Source organism: Anoplolepis gracilipes, chromosome 1, assembly GCF_047496725.1.
Source record: "Anoplolepis gracilipes chromosome 1, ASM4749672v1, whole genome shotgun sequence".
NCBI classification, from domain to species: Eukaryota; Metazoa; Arthropoda; class Insecta; order Hymenoptera; family Formicidae; genus Anoplolepis; species Anoplolepis gracilipes.
In genome coordinates, this window is record NC_132970.1 from 18,217,301 (window position 1) to 18,239,515 (window position 22,215).

The 22,215-nt window shown below is 32.0% G+C and overlaps 2 protein-coding genes across 5 annotated transcripts in view; one reads left to right on the forward strand and one right to left on the reverse strand.

Annotated features, from left to right (window-relative positions):
• The window catches only part of LOC140672753 (uncharacterized), a 201,790-nt gene that overhangs the window by 144,368 nt on the left and 35,207 nt on the right, over positions 1-22,215 (reverse strand). Inside the window, exon 2 of the mRNA XM_072905173.1 lies at positions 3,915-4,111. The gene's annotated coding sequence lies outside the window, so the exon portion shown is untranslated. The remainder of the gene's footprint in view (positions 1-3,914; positions 4,112-22,215) is intronic.
• The window catches only part of LOC140672726 (1-phosphatidylinositol 4,5-bisphosphate phosphodiesterase epsilon-1), a 135,286-nt gene that overhangs the window by 79,482 nt on the left and 33,589 nt on the right, over positions 1-22,215 (forward strand). For 3 of the 4 annotated variants that reach the window (XM_072905112.1, XM_072905123.1, XM_072905114.1), the window contains 3 exons: positions 15,122-15,422; positions 18,801-19,135; positions 20,200-20,345. In XM_072905112.1, coding sequence (XP_072761213.1) covers positions 20,323-20,345 — 23 coding nt within the window. In that variant the 5' untranslated portion in view covers positions 15,122-15,422; positions 18,801-19,135; positions 20,200-20,322. Of the gene's footprint in view, positions 1-15,121; positions 15,423-18,354; positions 19,136-20,199; positions 20,346-22,215 lie in introns of those variants that run through there. The other variant, XM_072905128.1, reaches the window with a different exon arrangement.

The window sequence follows — 22,215 nt, forward strand, 5'->3', positions numbered from 1 at the left end:
GAAATCTATTACATCTATTGTAGAAAAATTGTACATAAAATTAATAAAAATCACAATCTACCGAACATAACTATTAATTTAAATAAAGATTTTTTGTGATCATTGAATACTAATCTAATGTTCAAAGAAAATGTCGAGGTAATTTATTTCAATTACTAAGCTTTTAAAATTAAATCAAACATAAAAATTTAATTTTAAAATTAATATCAGAACGTATGGTGTAATGGATTAACCATTTAATTAAAAAAACTTCATTATTCTGAATTTTCAAATTTCTTTTGAGAATTGAAAGTTCTATCGCTATATTTAATATTGACAGAATAAAATTGATTTAATGTCAAAAAAATATTCAGTCAATATTCGATATCGAAGAAACTACAGGAATATGATCAGTCTTTTCCTTGGATTTCTTTTTTTTAAAGCATATTTTATAGATCCTTTCCTGTGTGAAACGGCTGAAAAATAGGCCAGTTTACCACTGCTGAAAAAAGGCGAATTTAGACTGCATACCAGAGAGAGCTTTTTACAGTTGCCGCAAAGATGCAAATGCGTTTACAACACGTCGAAGCCGAAGTACCTCGTCGCGACTGTCTGTTTATTCGAGTTTTGATTGCGCACCTGGGAAACGTGAGAAAAATTGTATTGCAATAGAACTCGCAATTTTCACCCCATCCTGTATTTATGCGTTGCGGACATTAAAGACGATGAATCGCAGTTTATTTTTAGAATCTCAAATAGCTTCTCATTTTGTTATTATTCGACACGCGGCGCATGCATTAAAAATTTCTAACGACATTATGGGTCGGGGTCAAAGAAGAGTTTGGCTGATGTTCGCGTGGGTGCACACACGTGACATCGATCTGAAGACTTCCTGACCTGGGCGTGGTCCTATGAAACGGGAATAAAGGACTGCGGATCGTTTGTCTGACGACGTTTAACGTGGACGTCACAGAACGGGAGCCATCATTTTTAAGCGCTACACTAAATCAGTCTTTACGAGTGAGCTTTACTTTTTAAAAACTGTACAAAATAATAATCTTAAGCCGTAAAGAACTTTTCTACAAGTTATTTTAATATTGTGTGAAATAAATCCTACAAAAATAATGATATTAAAACATTGCGCTAAGGTAAAAATAAAAACTTATAAAAATATTTTAATTAAAAAAAAAATTACAAAAAATAATTGTTTTATCCTATATTTAATATTCAGAAAAGTTTAATAAAAAAAAATAATACAAAACGCAAAAGTAAAAATTAATAAAAAAAATTAAAAACTAGAAATTAATAAAAATTTATACACAATTATAGAAAAATTAAAAATTAGTAAATAAAAAAAATAAAAAATTTTAATTAAAAAAACTTAGCGCTGTCTCGTCGTATGCAAAATAGAATTTTGTACATGACAAGCACTACAATAGATCACAATTAAAAGTCACATTTTTTTTTTTTTGTCAAATCGTTCGATTTTTACGCGATAAAAATATTTTAAATTTGAACACGTACATCTATGTGCTTGCAGGATGTGTTGAAAATCGTGCTACAATTGGTAAAAGCAATGATTTATCATGAAAATCGGAGGCTCGTATAAAAAAAAAAGATTATTCAGTATTCTCTACTTATTTGATGCACGAGAAATTATCTAATTCTTGATTGATTGTGCTATGATTCAGACGTATATCCTATATTTTTCACGTAATGTGTATCAGAGCTGACGCGATAAATGTTCGTACGCGAAGCAACTTATTTATTCAACGCGAAAGTAAAAAAGTTAGCCGCACGCGGGTATTTTTGTTTTACGATTTCCCCTTGTGTGTACGTGCAATTTTTCAAATTCCGGCGGAATTAGTCGACGCGGATATCGATCTAGTAAAATATCCACAACAAACGGAAGCCCATTAAATTTACCGCAAATGGAGAGTTATTTTGCTTGACAAACGGTTCTCGTCGCGCGAGGAGGAAATTAAACTTTTCCTTCCGTAACCAATTTTCCGTTAGGTTAACGCCGTGGAATATTTTCGACGCCCGATTATGGCCAGAGAGATATTAGTGGACGCCTCTCCCACCCTCTCTCTCTCTCTCTCTCTCTCTCTCTCTCTCTCTCTCTCTTACTTCCCTCCCCCTCGATACGTTAATTATGCCGCATAACGCTTGCCGGCTTGCCGCGAAAGTTTGCCATGTGTTTTACATGGCGCGTACAAAGTTAACTATACTAAAATATCGCCTACAAACACTCACTGTCTACCGCTGAGGAAAAGCGAATTTATCGTACCACACGTGTAAGTAACACATATAATAGGCAAATTAAGTTAATAATTTACGATGTGCTCCTGTAGGATTCAAACAAAACTTCTGGTTCTAGGTAACTAGTTTCACCACTAGCAGAATACTTATCGATATCAATTTGGCTTCCACGTATAATGAGTATGCTTTCGGTCCTTGTGTAATAAATTATTGGCAACTATAATGCCTACGAAATTTGTACAAACTAGCTTTATCGATTACAATAAGTGCTTGGACATCTGTCTGTAAATTCGTAGTTCCCATAAAACGACAGATTTTGCCGACGCGAAGAGAAATGGATTCGAGTAAATTGTCGTTTATATGCACCGTTAAACAAGTTCTTTGCAGGTAATTTATCTAGACGGCCAATGCGGACGGAAGCAATTTTCACAATGAAGTATAACCTTAGCTTATGGAATACCTCAGTTATGATAAATTCTCTCACAGATAAGAAGAAAATATGTGATTTTAAACTGTACATGACTGTATATGACATTAAAATAGCAGTAAAATGTTAAAGTTTCTTATTAGATTTGGAATTTTAAATAGCAATATTAAATTTGGCGGAAATTGTACGGAACTTCTAGAAATAGAAGAATGCTCTTTTAGTATTACATAACATGGCGAAATTAGTATCTTATCGTGCAATTAATGAGCCATTCGCATATATATATAATAGAATAGTGTGAACAATAAACAACTCTTGTATTAAAGCATCCCGTAACAGCAGTCTACTGTCGTTTAATTAATTGTCATGCAGCATCGCCGAAGCGGAAAGCTCGATCCGTACTTAATTAAGGCATCTAACAATAAGCGCCGCCGCGTAACACCAAGTGCATTTCAATGAGCATTGATAGATAAGCTGCTTAGAAGCGTCGAATTTGATCCGTTATGCAACTCGATAGATCGGATATTGATCTTAAGTATAATACATCAACGCAATATAATATCATGTATCGAGCTTAAGTATAACGATATTGTTTGATTACAGTTAATATCGAAACGAAAAATGAAAGAAGTGAAAAAATAGAAAAAGATTGTAAATTTATCTCTTTTACCTTATAATTAATAAAATAGTATTGTTGAATAATATATAAAGATTGAATAAGCAAATAGCTTTAATTCGAAAGAATATACTAATTATCTTATCAATATATTTAAGTAATTATCAAAATAATTATCAGAATAATAAATAATTATATTTGTAAGCATTAATAAATTGTAAAATAAATCGTTTCAATATAAAACATGTATGTATATTATAAAAGATTGCAATATATATTTGCAATTGTGATAAATAAAAACTTTGTCGAAGTGGTTTCTTTAGGGGGAAAAAAATATTCAATTTCGTCAAAAAATTTGCCTTCAAAGTTTACATCAAAGATTCGAAAATATACTACTGTGTAAAAGATCATACGGAGTAAAGACAAATAAAAAAACACACACATACACATAAAAGCATCGTAAAAATTTTTTTGACATCGCTCGTGTGCGGTTGATGTTTCCAACGTGCTTGCGCGGTAGAAGAGAAGCCTCGGGACATTTTATCCCAAATCGGCTGCACATCGTTCGTCTTCGTTAATGGAGACGGTTTATAAACCGACAAGTACTATAAATAATGAAAAATCGGTTACCGTTTTTCACAGTGAAGGCTGGGTGTCGTCGTCTCCCAATACAATCCTATCTTCGACCAGTTGAAGCGATTTCTCGAGAAATTTCCTTATACGATCAAACCTTGACCTTTCGGCTGTTAGCGCGTCTCTTTCCTCTCCGCAGCAAATTCTACACCCTATGTCTCGGAAGATGCTGTGCTAATGGCGAGGCCGAGTACCTGCAAGCAGAGCGTTTAAACGTGTTCATTAAGCGCGACCATCAGCGAGACGCGTGTAAAATGTAAATTACCGCAACCACTATATATCGATCATTAGCTTCTAACAGATTCGATTTGAAATCGATTTCTTCGTCGAAAAATGTAATTTGTTCAAATCTGAATTAATGCAATTATACTTAAGTGTTGAAATACAAAAAATTTCGAAAAATCGACCTCGGACTGTATAAATTAAATAATTTATTCTTCTGTGTTTTCTAATTTCATATAGAATTGTAACAAAAATTTTCATTGAAATATTACTTGAGTGAATTGTTAAGAGATATTCAAAACTAAAAGGTAACAATTCAACAATAATAACAATCAATCTAATTTTCTCTACGTTATATTTCAAAACTTAAAATCTATAGACGTTGATGTAAAAATTATTAACGTTTCAATGCAAATAGTATTACTATTAACATCACATAATATTATTTAGTGTAAAAAATATTTATTATTTAATGTATTATTATACTATTGTATTATTTAATGTACATTACATGATGCTTTCAAAATAAAATATTGTGTCTTTGCTAAATTATTATCCATGAAAAAAGTGTGTAAAATATCTTTTATCGATCGTATCAGAGCTGTGGTAAATATCTCGTTACGTGCAAGAAAGCTATAAAAATTTCACTTAATAGCCATAACGAAATGAAGTGAAATATAGGCAACATTACTACTTCTCGTTACGTATATATTTCCTCGAATGTACATCAGATATCAGACGAATGAGTGGACGGCTTAATGGAGTTTGACCGTTGTTAATGACGATGGGAGAGTTGCGAGTAATAGCGTTGATAACGCGTTCGTCGCCGAAAAGCTACGCACACATATGTACACATATTGTACCGTTGTACATATTGTGCTTATTCGTCACCCTTGTTCCGTTCGCGCTCATGTATTTGCATATGGCTAGATAGATACACAGATATGCATTTACATGTACATTTACTGCACGTCGATACAAATATATAATATACGAATAGATATATCCTATATTTTCACATATTGTATGTACGTAGATATAAACATTGACTTTCGAAGGGGGAGGACTTTCGGTCATCCAATAATTATTTTTGAAATCTGTTTGCTTTTCTGCCTAGTCGTCATTTAAGTTCAACATCATATAAAAAAAACTTCGATAGAGCGATAATAAAAGTTTTGTTACGTGTGGGAATGTTATTTTATACTCAGATTAATTACGGGGAAAAAATATATATATATATAAAATATATTCTCTCTCTTATAGAAATTTTTCAATAACTCAGATTTTTTTAATAATTTTTTTTTTATTTGATTCTCTACGTCAGTTCGTCATTTATTATTTTCACAAGTAAATGTAAATGAAACAAGAACAAAGCACTATATATTTGATATACTTATTTGTTCTTTTCTGTAGAAATGTGAAACTTTACGAACGAGATTTGTTTTTCACATTGACTGTTGCGGATAAGAAAGTGTGGTCAGTTATGGATCTGGGAGATTTGAGAAAGTTATAAATCCCCCTTTCCTCCCTCGAAGAATTTAAACTTTTCTAAAGTGTAATTTTTCTCGTGCGCGCAAACTCTTAAGAACAAACTCGCGGGAAAAAAAATCGGACGGAGCAGAGTTCGCGCTTTATATCATTCGCAAGAGAAAGAGAGAAAGAGAGCGCCATTTCCGGAGGAGTCGGGCTAAATTCAGATTTTTCACGGACGCATCGATCGCGTAAGTAGAGCAAGCACTATCGGCGCGTTAACGCGAACGCATTTTGTACTAGGCTTTTTTTTTTTCTCTCTTCCGTTTTTTTGAGGCGTATGGTTGCGTGTACGCTTAAGCATACCAGGGCGCGCATATACGAACCTCCCTGGTATCAACGGCACGTATAGTCGCTATTCTATCGACCGCCCCACATATTACACCTCCACATTCTTCCTCCTACCCTATTCTCCTCGTTCCTCATCCCCTGTGTCAAACTGCAGCCAATTGGACCCTCGCGTAGTCAAAGACGCGCGCGCATTTCTCGCGATTTTTCCTCGGGGTGCTAGAACAAACAGCTGTGCAATTTTCGAATCTATTTAAAAGAGTAGGTTGGCCCGTTCAATTAATTATGTGAAAACTATTAAAATAAAATTTTATTTACTCTAAAATTATTTTTTTAATCTATACATCTAGTGTATACTCATTGTCAGTTCGTTGATCTCTCAATGTGCTATTTTCTTATTTTCGTTTAAAATGTTTATAGAATCGTCTCGTTTTTATATAATTTTTTAATCTTTTTTTAATTGTATGCATATTTTCAAAAAAGATATGGACGTATCGAGCAATTTTGTGTAACTAAATTTAAGTTTAAATATATGTAAATATCGTAAACATCGTCGGTGAGTACAAACATGTATATACACAAATCGATCGATCGTCGCCGACGTATATTTATCTGTATATTGTTTGTACAAACTACACAGACATTTACATTTACAGAGCAACGATTTAAACTCATAGATTTCAAACCTATGAGTTTTACTTTAATATCTTTATGAAAAAAATCTTTTTAAAAAGTGCATACAGCTTTTATAATTAATTAGTTGTAACATTTTTTTTACGCAAAATCGTTAATCTATTCATAGCCTGTTTTACTTTATTATATTTTAGATTTGCAGCTCAAAATATTTGTTAATAATTTTCTCTATCTCATTATTCCATCTACTATTAATAATCTCTATTATTACCTTTTTATAATTCGTCTAACGTTTTCCTTTATTTGTTTGTATAATGCCGCGACACACAAAAGACGAATGAATAATGATTTTCCCCGAGAGCCACCTGGCTTTGTAATAACGTAATGAAATATGCATGCACAAACAGCTATCTACACATTAGAATGGCTTCTATTATCTTCATAACGGCAATAATGAGGCACACATGTTGCAACCAACGAATATCATATCGCAGAAAACAATAACGCTTACTGTTTGCGATAAAATATACAGATCGAAATATAATAAATTTTATCGTCCGATTGAAAGCCACATTTAATTTTAATTAAGTTCATTACTTATTATTGCGAGCTATATCGTGTTAGCATCCCGATCAGAAATATTTTATCAACTGTAATCGATGAATGTCAGTTCGTTATATATATTTTACAAATAATAAATCCACATCTAACTAATGGAAAAAAGGCTAACCGGATGATAAAAAAGGAATACTATACCTATATATTATATATATATATATATATATATATATATATATATATATATATATATATATATATATATATATATATATATGTCCCCGTTTAATCAATCGTTTCTGATTAGAAATATCGTTGCTATCGATTGTCGCGTTATTGTCATGATTTTTCTTCCCGTGCTTATTAATTAATTATTTATGTAGGTAATTATATACTTATGTAATTAATTAATTATATAGGTATACTGTAAGTGCTATACAGTATGGTCGTAGAGTAATACAGAATTGTTAATTATAGTACCAGCGCAACAAAGCAGATTTCTCATTTAAAAAATAGTAGTTTTGAAGAATAGAAAAATTTTACGAAACTCTTTATGTTTTTAACTCTTTAAATTTATGTTTTTTTAAACTCATTTGTATTTTTTACATATATATATTTTAATAATTACTGGCGAGATGTATGATATATAAAATTATTCAAGCTTTCTTTTTGAAAACTGTAAAAAAATATTATTAATTTGTTTCGAATGTGTAAAACAATTTTTCTAAAAAAAAAAAAAAAAAAAAAAAGTTTTGTATAAAAATTTTTGTTTAACAATTTTTCCCAAGAACTCATTCTCTTATCAATTGTATCATTAATAATGAATAATTCTATATATATTAGTTTAACAAAATATACACAATGTGTATGTTTTGTTTCAAATTGTTTAAAAATTAAAAATTCTAACATCTCATACTTTATTTGGTATGCATGAAAAAATTTATGTCGTCTATGGCTGTTTGCAATGAAAGAATAATATTCATCCTTTGTCGAATATCATCATACAATACAATCACAGTGTAATTTAAACGAAAACGGAATAAAATTTACTAAGATTCTTTCTAGCACATAAGTTTCTGATTAGTAGTAAACAACACCCTGTGTGTATTTACTTATTAAATTTTCAAATATCTGAGTCTCATTTCGATTTCGATTTATTCACTTAATTTCAAAAAATGCTTTTTCTCTTTTCGCTATCCATCCAATCTCACATAAAAAATACTTTTTTATTTTTACTTTAGATCCATTTGTTTTGTATTTATTTAAGAAACAAAGAAGTGTTTTTCTTATAGAAGACATTTCTAATAGACATAAAACCGCGTATTTTTAGCAAGACTTCAGAGTTTTTCACAATATGTTTACACACTCTAGTTATATACTCCAAGAATCTAAAGATAAATCTAATTGATTATACGTGATCGCAACAAATATTTAACTTATCCTGAAAATTTATAAATCGCATGGTATATACTTCTTAATTTTTAAGACGGACTAAACTTCTCTAAAAAACTTGTAAACAGTTTCAAAAGTCCTTTGTTCAAGTCACAAAAACCCATCGTCACCGAAAATCAACTTAATGGGATGGCGTTGTAATAGTCGCCTGAGAACAACTTCGTACAAACAACACGACTATTTTCTCAGTGAATATTTTCCCGTCTTTACTTCCACGTCAATGCATCGAACATTTTCTCGTAAGTGCAGGAAAAAAGCACTCTGATGAGATTCAGCCGCGATTTTATAAGAGCTTTCATTTCTAGCGAGAGTGATGACAAGAGAGCGACTCTAGTAACGGAATATATTTTATGCAAAGCGACAAATGCTTCTTGAAACAAGCAGCAACGATGTTTTTAAAACGTCATCAATCATTATAAGTATTATATATATATATATATTTCTTTATTTAAAAAGTGTTTTTTGAAAAACAAGAGATTTAATATGGTAAATTTTACTCTAATTTATTTTAAGTTTCACGCATATTAAATTTTAATTAAAAATTAAAAAATTAATTTTTAAATACTATAAAACCTCAACACACAACACGTAAAATGAGAAATGTATTTTATCTCCTAAATATTACTGTAAATAATAACTGTATTAATTATATCCTATAAATAATATCTGATTAGCAAGTACGTCTGTTGTACAATAAAAAAGTGAGAAAATATGGAGCTGTCACAAAAAATAACATTCTAATTACTCACAAAAAGTTTGCCTTAATAATAATACGAGTGCTACCGCCCAAGTCTAATAAAGCTCGAAAGTTTCTGAACGTTCTTCAGGTTTGCCTGAACTTTCGTTCGTGACGCGGTAGCGGCGGTTTCATAAAATCTGACGCAGAAAAATAGAACGATGTACAGCGCCCAACGCAAACGAGATAAACTTCTTCTAGCGCAAAACGAGCTTAAGCAAGCTGTTGTAAATTTTATCCCCGCACCCTGTACAGAGTAACGAATTTTCACGCAAACGCAGACCGGACCCCAAAAAATTACCATTCTTTAATTAAAATTTACACAAGTTTTATTTTGGCGCGTGGTACTTATGTTTTAAAATATTTCGATGCTTCTAACATCGGTGTAATTGGTCCCTTTTATTTGCCTTTTTTTATACCTTTAGTGTACTATTTATTGTTATAATCATTATTATTTAAAAAGATTCTATATATATTGTCAATCTGTTTTCAGAGTAGAGTCCAAATTATAAATAAAAATTTTATCAAATGTCAAGTTATTATTACTAGTATTTTTGCATTATTAGAGAAGAGTGAAAGATTTCGAAAAACAAACTTTAAAAAAACCTAATTCTTCAATAAACTTGAATCTTTTACCGGAAATATTAATCTAAAAATGCAAAGAAATATCACAACGATTATTATTCCCATTTCTTAAAATTTAAGAGATAGTCGTCTTTAAATTGACCGAAGGAGAAAGAATACTAATAAATGCATATTTTGTATATTTATCGTATTAATTGCAAAAATGTAATTTAACCAAAAATATCATCTAATAATTAATAATTATAAACTTTGTTTAATAAGTTACTTTAGAAAGAAAACAAATAGACTCTCAAACACAGCGTACATACACGTGGAATGTGTTATAACTTATGTTCTATCTTGCCTGCACTTTTGCCCTCATGCTATTAAATGTTACAATAATACATATATTTTGAATATGTTCCGCGAGTATCTCTACTTTTTTATATCCGTGCGGGAATAAAATACATGGCCTGTATACGCGTCGGAAGAGAATTATTCCCACGCAAGCTTACTATATTCCATATATATCGGAGATGTAACAACACAAACCGTAAACCGTTAAATTGCGATCCATTCTAAAATAACATTTCATTGCGTATGTTTTACAATCGTAATTACATATAACAAACAGGGCTAGATATTTTAAAATTTATAAGAAAATACACGCATAACTGCACTAACATAAAAATAAACTTGTGCATAAATTTGTTGAATAGATTGTGCGCGTATATAAAATTGCATCTGATGAATTTAGTGATCTTCTAATATTTAAGACAGGATTATTAAACAAAGATACAATCTAAAAATTCTCTAATCTTTTCTGACTGTTTCAAGTAGCAAAATTTCTTTTCTTTCGCTCTGATTCAAGACTAACTAAAATTAACTATTATCATAATGTTTTTCAAAAACAATGAAAGAAAGAATTACGCAGATTATTATATACATATAAAAATAATTAAACATATTTTAATAAGTGCAATTCGCAAAGATACCGAAATATATTATTAAATAAATAATTATCTCATTTCTATCAATTATCATAAAATAATTGAAATACATTTTATACTTTTTTGAACATTTTTTAAACTTTTCTCGAATTTTACAATTTCTCCAGTTATTTCGTAAGATCGTATTTATCTTATTGTTAGCTATAAAATACACATTTGCACGATTTTTCACGAAATATTCTTGATGAAAGATGCTAAATTAATGATAGATATTATTAACTGCACTATACTATACGTGTATCGTACATAACTACTTAATCGAATCATTATATAATTCATTCGGCCAAATTGATCTAAGAAACTGTTCTCGATAGCGAAATCGGGAGTCAAACTTCGCTTCACTGCGACTTGAGCACATCTATTGTCGATCATTAGACTCAGCTAATAAAGTATTCCTTGCCATGTGCTGAGTTTCCAAAGAGCCAATTGCAACTCCTCACGAATAATAGCGTCGCTGTGCAGTAACAATCTCTTCCCTACTACAAAGTATAACTTTCTATAATAATATGTATTACATCACTTGAGAGCAATACGCAAGAAGTCATGTATACAATTAAAGCGAAAAATTTAATTAAAAATCTGCAATATAGTTCTATTAAAAAAGTTTTAATTTTAATATTTTATAATGATTAAATTAGCAATAATAAAAAAAAATAAAAAAAAAACAATAACAAGAAAAAACTATCGTAAATATATATATATATATAATTTTATCCCTCAATATAAATTTGATCTACAAAATATTTCGTCATAATTTTAAGACATTTCATGTTAAAATTGTAAAAATATAAGGCTGTAAAAAAGATAATTTTAATGCAATTTAACATACTTAATATACGCTCTGTATGTATATTTGATTTTTTGAAAATTTTGATTATATTCGTTGAAAATTTGATATATTTTGCTGGAATTTTCAAAAGAATGGTAAAAAAGTGGTGAAGAAATTAAGCCCTACAATGAAATCCAATATTTAATCATGAAAATTTTATTAATTTTAATTTTTCCAATAAATTTATTTTGAATTATTTTAAATTGAAAACTCTGTCAATATATTTAATTGTTAATAGAATAAAACTTGTTCAATACGTCGCATGCCGTTAGTATAATATGATATCCATATGTAATATGGTAGTTGTTAAAATAGCCTTCTTTACAAAATAGCCTTTTCTAATTTTAATTTCAAATTTCTCGAAATTGTGATGCAATAGAGATAGAACATTTCGTAATGAGGGATATTCAAACTATATTCAGTATTAAAAATTGCAAACAATGATTATTATTCTTCGAGTTTAAAAGAAAATTATCTTTTGTTAAATTATGTTGCAAATTATAACTTCGTATATAGACTTCTTTTGAAATATGAAAAAAATAATTATCAAGAGGCAGAGAAAATCGCGCTTGAAAAATTACAAATTAAATATGTATATGACCTTTCTATTATCTCATAGAGCTTTCCCACTATTCCTAGAGCGTTCTTCCTTACCGTTCATCGAATAATTTACATTAATCTTTCATTCGACCGTGTTTGAACGGTTAATATAGACGAGAGGAGGAATATTGCGAAATGAAGCCGTCGAATGTGACTTCTCGAGAACTCTATCGCCCATCGTCGAACCGAAGTTTAAAGGTGAAACACACCGGTGCATTCTGCCAGCGACAGCTTGCAGCTGCAGCCTGCGAAACCGCGCTGCTTTATAGATTAACGAGCGTCCGCACTTTCGCGAAGTTTCACGTAACACGGTCGCAAAGTGCTGGCGAATTCGCGACGCGGAAGTTTCTACTTCGAATGTGGACACTCGCAAAACGAATTTCTGATTAATTGCTACCGTAACGGATAATGAATGCGCTATGCAACGCCATACGCGATACTTGAAAATTACCTATCGAGTCTGCTGAATATAATCTCTTATTTTCGGAATCTAACCCAAAGTTTGGTTCGCTGTTTATCAAATTCGAATGGAATCCAGGAAATTAGTATATATACGTTAAACTGAAATGCACAACACGTCCTTTAATTATCTCATCCATCATTCATTTGATTAATTCATCAATGTGAAACTATAATCAGATAATGAGGTAATAATACAGAAGATATGCGTGGAATTAAACTAACGGATGAAACAATGCTGAATTCTTAAAATTTGTTAAGTTAAATTTGTGAAACATGCGATTTCTGCATCTATTTAAATCCTTTTTAATCAATCACAATGGATCTTATTTTATTTAATGTTAATTGTATTAGAAAATGTTTAGGCATATTATATGTCAGATACCTCTTTTTATCTGCGTTTAATTAAAAGAGGAGAGGAAAAAAAAAAAGAAAAGTCGATCAAAATGTGTATTAGTCGACTGAGACAGCTAACCTAGTGTGTATGTGTGCTTGTGTGTGAATGCACTTTTATTTCAATAAACGTACATACACACACGAATCCGTACTGCTTTGCAATATGAATTAGGCTTGAAGCCAGCTAGCTCATTTTAACGAAAAGAGAGACCATTTCTGCTCATTCTTTTTTTGTTCCTCAGATTTCTTTTTAGTGGTAGATATTCTCTGTTTTTTTAGAGGACAAAGCATTTTTCTTTCAACGCGATCTGCCGATCTTTTTTTCGTTAACATAAAACGAGGAAAAGAAAAAAAGATGCTATTTTTGTTCAGAGATAATCGTTAACCATCAATCTAAGAGAAAAATTAAGAAATGTTTAATATTCTATTTCTATTATGATTTATATTTTTATCATATAAAAAAATATGTATCTAATTGTATAAATATTACCTCCGAATCGTTCCTTTCGATCAGGCAGTCGAACAGAGGGTGTTTTTCATTTAGACTCGTTCTGCAATAGAATCATCAGTTGTAAGAAATTAACCAATCACAGGTGAATTTAGAGAAGAATAATCGAATATAATTGATTAATTTCTTACATGACGATTAATGACTGATTATAGAACAGATCTTAACGACACAAGTCGACACGTCATCCTGTCTTTTTCCAACATCCAGTGACAAGGATAAAATGACATTTGTGTTGACTTGTGTCGCTGAATGGAAAGCATCCCAGTATTGTATGTGTATTGTATGTAACTGCATCGGGCAGGCATGAGTCATCAGTAAGACATTACGAACAGTTAATCGCTAGTAGACACAAAACTACGTCGAGCCATCGTTAACTATAATTATACCAAGCAGTAGTGAACCACGAGTAATCAGTTGAACGTGAATAATTGTAAATCACCAGATATAAAAGTCATCACCGACATACGTATCCGAGACATAGTCACGCCCCCGTCACGTCTTACCAACAAGATGACGTAAATTGCACGCGACGTGAAGTTAAATAATTCGAGACGGCCGAGAGGGAAAGTGACTACGTAAACAGACATTAGTCAAGGTTGAGTTAGGAAGAAGTATTTTAATGTGAAAAAGCTACAAAATAAAAGCGACTGTATACATATAAAAAAGCTGAGCTGACTTTTTGGAATTTCAATTTCTAACCCGGCAACGATCCCGAAAACACTGTGTCTCCACCTCGGAGCCACAACATATATATTTTTTTACTTCCTTCGAACCAATTTGGTAAATTTGCAGTCGATTTTTCCTTAGTGGAAAATGCGTTAACACGAGAAACACTATGTCTTTATTAATTTATATATATGTATATATATTACAAGATTTTTTCAAATATATTCATAAGCATGTATAAACGTGTGAAAAAAGTAAAGTAATTTCTCTCTCTAAATCTCGGTAAATTTTGCCTGTAATAGTTTTTACCAGTTGAGTTATATAAGTAACGAGCAGAATAAGAAAACCTAAGCAGCACTTTGTAGAAATCTTCTATCTACATTTCTTTCGCAGAAATTTTAGTTTCCCAGGTGTGTTATTCAACAGTAGTATTTCCAACTGCGACACATATTAAACTTGAGAACCACAACAAGTGAGCTCATTAACCGACGTGTTTCCTAAAAATCTTCGTGATAAATCTGTTCGCGTGACTCGGTAGAAAAAAAAAAAAAGATTTCGTTCTTGAGAACACGCAGAAAGACGAGAACTGCTCGAATGAATTTCGGTGGATTCGCCAAAGGACCATAAATCGTTCGCTCTCTCGATGCCCTTATCCCACGTTCTCGCTCTCCTTCTTCCTCTCTTTCTCTCTCTCTCGGTAATAAATCCAAGACTTCGAGTTTCATCATTTTTTTCTCGCTTCTTTCTCAGATTACGGTCGACGCGCCGCCAGATTTGAGGACAACGCCGAGACGAGAGCGGAGAAAGAAGCCCGACGAAGAGGGGTTTAGAAGAGGGCTTCGATCGGCTCGATACCGATGGAGCTGTCCTGATGCAGACCGCGAAACTACGCGGGGATTACCCGGCCCGTTCGTCGGACTAATTCCACGGTAGATCCCGGCGATTTCACGGAGCAGCGTCCTACGCCGCTCTCTCATCTCCCTCAACGGCGCGACAGACCCAACCACTTCCACTTCCTCCACCCCACGTGGCCGCACCATCACCTGATAAGGTAAGCTACTCTTTTCATTGAAATTATCCTTGCGATCATACACTATAGCCGAGTGATCACATGATATGATGCGATACGCGTTAAAGATGACAGATCGTTTCGAGATGATAATTAACTCGATACGTCTCGCTTCAAAATGTCAATCGTTAATCAGAATCTTCGATAGCATCTTAAATTGAATAAAAATGCTATTTTTTATCTTGATTTTAACAAGCATAAAAAATGATAAAAGTATCATAAATTATTTTTTATTTTATCTCTCTCTCTCTCTCTCTTTCTCTACCAAAGTTTCTTAATAATATAATACCTATGACGGAGATTGATCTGATTAAATTCAAAGCTTGGCAAACAAGGTTCTATCGCTGTACAATATGATAATGCAATAGCCATTTATGTTCTTGATCCGATATGTTGATTAATCTCTTCATCAGATTATCGTACACACTACTATCTGATAAGGTTCGTCAATTGACCGCGTACGTACATCGGAGCACGCCACGGTCCGACTACTCTGTCCACACTCGGCGTGTGTTTGCACGAGGTCTTTAAGATCCTTGGCGGACCTTGGTTTGCACGAAGACGTTGATGGACGAGCGTATACACGCAGATCGGTCCATCTCACGCTATACATCATACGATAATCGACTTGCATAAGAGCAATGTGCGTAGAAACACCGCTCGCTATCATAGTATCAGCAATTACTCCGTTTAAGATGTATGTTCGTCTCAAACATTATTCGAGAAACAGTATTTTTACAAGACGCGGAAATGTCACGGTAAAACATCGTTCTATTTAGCTCCAATTCCGTACAAAATGAGTTTTAAATGCGATTTAAATGCAGAGGTAAATTTTACTGTAGATTTTACTTAAAAAAATTCATATTTAATACCTTTACGTTCGTCTAAAAAAAAAAAAAAAAAAGATGATCAACACGCGAATAAAAATATGACGCTTGACATCGCAAATTAAAAAGATTTTCTGCAAATATTTTATTGTAGAATTTTATTTATATTTTATTTTCACTAAAATTATTTATATCTTATTTTCGCTAATTTTCACCTCAGTTGCCCGAATATTAGATTCTGTTCGAACTAACGAGAGTGTAAAATTTTTCTGTCTCCTGTTTTATCGATGCTCTTCATCCGCTTGTATTTCAGCTTCCAGTTACAATCTCGCCTGAGGCTTGCATCCTAGTACTGAAGTACAACAAACGACACATAAATTTTTCATTTTTTTTCAAAGAATTCCATATTTCTTTCAAATATATATGTATATATAGTTATTTACCCGAATGACATTTGAAAAAGTAATGCGAGAATATATGTTTTTTGCACTACATCGAGCAAATACAAAAAGTTATGTGATAGCCTGGAACAGTTTTGTATTCAACAAGGCACGTATAGGCATTGATTATCCTACGAAAAAAAATATCTACTAGCACAACGGCATAAAAATATGCGTTTCTGCATATTATTCCAATGCTGGAGGCAAGTACGTACGAGGCTCGCAATATTCGAAATTCCTCGAATTATTCTATGGCACTCCATGAATATCACTGCGAATGAATGCACTCGCATAATAATTCTACGCCGTCTCATAAGCATGCATTATGTCAGTACTCAATTCTAACGAGACGTAACATTCTTAATCGTTTTTTTTTAAGTAATTGGGTCAGATTTAAAATTGTCAATAGCAACTATGTACGCACTTTCTTTGTATTAATATGATGAAAGAAATATTTTCTTTTTTTGTATTGAGAAAAAAATTTAATTTCATTAAAAAGAGATTACATTACTCTTTAAAGAACAATTTATATATAATGTGAGCCAATTTGGCATTTCAATTTCTAATTATGCAAACGTGTATTTCCTTTTTTTCCTATGGTTTATATTTTATTTCGCAGCTGTTAGATTCTTTGGCGCGTACCGGGTGTCGAAATTCAAAATATTGTAAACTGTGTTTTTATTTTGGAACATCAACGATAGATAGCCCGATACCCGCAGCGCGGAATTATTCATCGGAGACCTAAAAGGGTGCTTTTATTCGTCGGTCGCGTCGAATTTTGTGCATCGCTCACGTCGCGTCGACGAAAAACTATCATCAAGCTGACCTTTTTGCGCGGCAAATGTTAAACGGTAGGTAAAAAATTGCCGTGTTTCTTTCACAAATTGGCATTGCACGAAATTTCAATCACTAACTATATAGCCTTCAAATGCATAGATGATCGTTGGATTACGAAATATCTTGATATGAAAATATATTCATTATTAATAATCTGTAAATTTCATTCTGGATTTTCACATATTTAAATCGTAATTCGAACAATTTAATAAATATTACATTAATATGAAATTTAAATGTAATTGGATGTAAAGATTATCGCAGTTCATTAGGCGCAACCTGATTGCAGCGTGTTTTGTGTATAAATTCTGATGCAAACGTGCCGAAAATAATTACGCCATGTGTTGTGAATAAAAGAGAACAAAAAATTTCTACCAAATATTAAAGTAATTTTTATAAATGCCAACCAAATAAAATTTAAAGGTAAATTTGTCCGCAGAAATACTTCAAAATATAACTTCAATATATGTATAGACAGATGAATATGCTTTGAATATGCTATCAATTTTTCAACATTGATTATCCGAAAGTAATTGCGTAATTAATCAATATAAATTCTCTCACTCGTCGACAATTATTTCGCAAATGAAGATCATGTATCTCAAGTTTTTAACAAAATCCATGATGACTCGATATCTTTGACAAGAGATAATATAAATCATTAAATGTAACATATATAAATAAATTAATAATATTATTTTAGAAAAGTTTACTATTAATATCTCTCTTCTTTATATTTATCCTATATTTTGATATTTTGACATTATTTTTTATATTGTCATTTTTTCTTGTACGATTATGTTGATTCTTGAAAAATGTTAAAGCTAAATTATCTGATCTTATTCTTTTTGCGCGGCAAATGTTAAACGTTAATATCATGTTTTGAAACATCAAAGTTTGAAGTATTTTCTCTAAAATTACATACTATAGATTTTAAAATACTCATCTTAATACTCTTTGAAAATGCAAAGAGATTAAGATTATACTACAGCCTTACACAAATAAAAACCGTAACATTATAATAAAAATGAGATAAATAAACCACACAAAACTAAAATTGTCATAATGTAATTATAATTTATAATTTAAAATATGATTAACGAATATAAGAAGATTAAAAATGATAAGAAATAACATTTCATGCTCAATAAAGTTTCATTGGTTCTTCTCGCATCTTTTTTTCGTCGTTATATCGTGAACATGTACAGAAAGAAAAGGAAGGAGAGAGTAATATAAAGATAAAATAATTATTTCAGAGCTGGAGAAGCGGCCGCAGCCGCAGCCGCCTCGGAGCTCTGAGGAGCTGGAGGATCTGCACAAGCTGCTGCACTTCCCCGAGGAGGTGGCGCTCAGGTTGACGGAAAGCGAGTACCAGCTGTTCTACCAGGTACCGCCGCACGAGTATTTAAGGCACGTGGCGCGGGATCAGACCACGTTGCAGAAACCACCTGCCAGGCCACCCCCGTCGCCGAGTCGCAGCTGCAGCAACCCCAGCACCATCAACAACTCTACCCAAACCGAGGATGAATCTTCCTGGCCTGTCGTCACAGTGTATTCGACCGTGCAGACCCTCATCGATCGTTTTATTGAGGTACATTAGCCCCTTCCTTCCCTCGCCCTCTCCTTTTTCTCCGTATTAATACCCTTAACTGCTTGCATCTTGAATCACTTTGTGAGAAACGATGACACAGAGAGAAAGTCTCGTAAACTCGTCCCTAATAGGCGAAATTATTATTATTATTATTATAGCGTATGATATATACATATATGTAAATAAAAAGAATAGTAATTCACTGTTCAAGGGTAGTAATAAACGCGAATCACAATCGTGAAAGCACCACGCTAAGAACCTCCGGTCTTTAGTCTCGCGGAAACTCTCATCAGCTGCTTTTAATGAGGTATCCACTTCTTTAGTGGTTTCCCGTACGGTTTCGCCCGACACTTTCACCTACTTACTCCACTCGTACACGTATACTACGGTACGTATCCGGATATCACCTGACCTCGCTTACCCACCCGCCCATCTGCCATTTCCCACTCTAAATTCTCGTCCAAGGTTGAAAACGTCCGGTTCTCCATTCCTCTTCTTTCTGTGTCGTTGTCTTTATCACCGCGCTAAACAAAAGCCTCTAGGATAGAGACCCATGTTTTATTCTGAATGACATTCTTCGTGCAACGTTTCCTTACCTTGTAAAAAACGATAATTTTTATTTTATTTTATAAAAACTCATATAAAAAAATAAGCTAGTAGGTTAATAAATTTTTTAATCGTTGCTATTGCCATCGTTCGTGTTGATTTACATCTCTCGTATGATTGTAATGTCACTGAATTAATAATTGAACGCTAATGAAAGTTTCTGTGAAACTATATAAATTTTCATAATTGCGCTAATTTTAATAGAACGATTCGCACATATTGTTTGATACGTTTCGTAAAAACAAAAAATATATATATATATATAAAGTTTGAATTATTCATTTATTAAATGACATAAATGAAAGGATTACATAAACGCAAACTGTCGAAAACTTGCATGGTAGACGTACATTATTCAATTTAATGCGATATCAAGTTCTAATTACAATGTGTATAACATTATAACAATATATACCCCTGGCAGATGAAATAATCATTATTACACGTTTGTTAATCAGGTGAGCTCATGGGTCACTCACGCGATCACCAGTGGTGCCACGATAGAAGAACGACAGGCGGTGCTGTCTTGTCTTCTACGGGTTGCGCTAACCTGTTGGAATATCGGAAACTTTAATTCAGCCATGGAGATAATCTTCGGTCTGGAGTAAGTATACGTAACGTCGTCCGCCATTAGGGCGAATGTCGGCGTTAAATCTCGCTAACTTGAAAGATCAATCTTTGAACGGCTATCTCTTACTTCCTGCAATATACACTTTATTACGATCCATAAGTCAGCCCTGTGTGTGCTTCAACGAAGTGTGAAAGTCGTAATATAATTTCTTGTTCTCGCGCCGCATTACGGAAGTCCATCCATCTTCATCCTTGCGTGAGTATCTAACCGCAAGGACAAAGTTGCTATCGGCACCGATAGATCATTACGAAAGACGACCGCAACACGCATCCCGTCAACCCTCGAGTTTTGATCGGATTAAAGACTTAGCCCCGCTGCCGCGCGTGTACGCGTAGCTGTAATTATGCGGTATCACATTACAATCGGCTAATATATTGATTTAACACGCATGGAATTACTAGATAATTTTTAAAAAGATTTATATTCAAAAAAAAAAAAAATTATATTCAAATATTAAATTCATATTCTCTCAATAAAATTTTGATGAATGCATCGCACATAAAATTTTAACGTAATATTTAACCAGCTCATCGCCTTCGACAATTTAGGTAACAGTTTCAAATGAAATTATTATTTTTTATAGTGGATTATTCGTGAATTCTTTTTTTTTTTTTTTGAAAGTTACAATTTTTTTGCACATGCAAAAAAATACCAACATTATATAATATTTATTATATCATATTATGTTGTACAATATTTATGTTATCTGTATTATCTTATAAATTCGTGTAATTTTTTTACAAATTTAAAACGCAAATAAAATTATAATTTTGAGCGAATATCGCATGTCATGCGAAAGATCCTTAAAATATAATCCCTAATAAAATGACACTAATCTGAACTCGACACTTTGCTGGAATTTTCTTGAATATGTTACATGACATTGCATATCTTCCTTATCATGCTTATTCAATTAATTTTCTTCTACATAATTCTGAATTCATATTTTTCTATATGAAACAATAAGCTGTTTTTTCTCTTTGAGCTTATTATTTCAGAGATAAAAATAAAAGTAAAATAAAACCTTTGAATACAAGTATAAAAAAATATTTCTTCATTAAATTTCCGCACTCTTTTACTGCACAATTATGTTCTAAAAAGTTTCACAACAGAATTTTTGAAAAATTAATTTATTGTTAGCGAAAATTTATACACTTTCGAAAGATAGGTAAGCATCATAATAAAAATTTGCATTCGTAGATATGTTTACATGTTATAGTAATTGTAAGTTTATCGCTCAATCAACAAATAAAAAATCTAAAATTCTCATGTCGTTACTAAATATTTATGTATACACGTTTTAGTAAAAAAAAAAAATTCATTTGTAATTCGTTTCGAGACATAAAAAGATAAGCTTTTTTTTATCAAGTCATGTGTTTTTAAGTAATAGGTAAGATGGCAAATTTCTTAATTATTACATAACCAAGTATAAGTGTTAAATTTCGAATTTTTAGCGATAAAAATTGATTGCGATAGAAATCGGATCAAACTTTTATTTATATGATTACAAGTGAATTTCTTTGTGGAATGAAATTCATACTAATATATAAGTATAGTATTCTACAAAATATTTAGATCTTTTCGGTAGCAAATCAAAATCTATTCAACAAGTATCGTGTTCTTGAAATGTATCCTCCGTATTATATCTTATTGGACAAGATCCAATTCTGACAAAGATTTAAATCTGTAGAAAATAACGATTCTTTAGAATCTTTGATATTTTTGTAGCCATTTATCTGGAATTTGTGATAGACGAGCGATCAAAGATGCTTTGTCCACTCAGAATTCCAGTCAATCGTAACAATCGTAACTATTCGAGACTAGAGATTTGGATGCATTCATC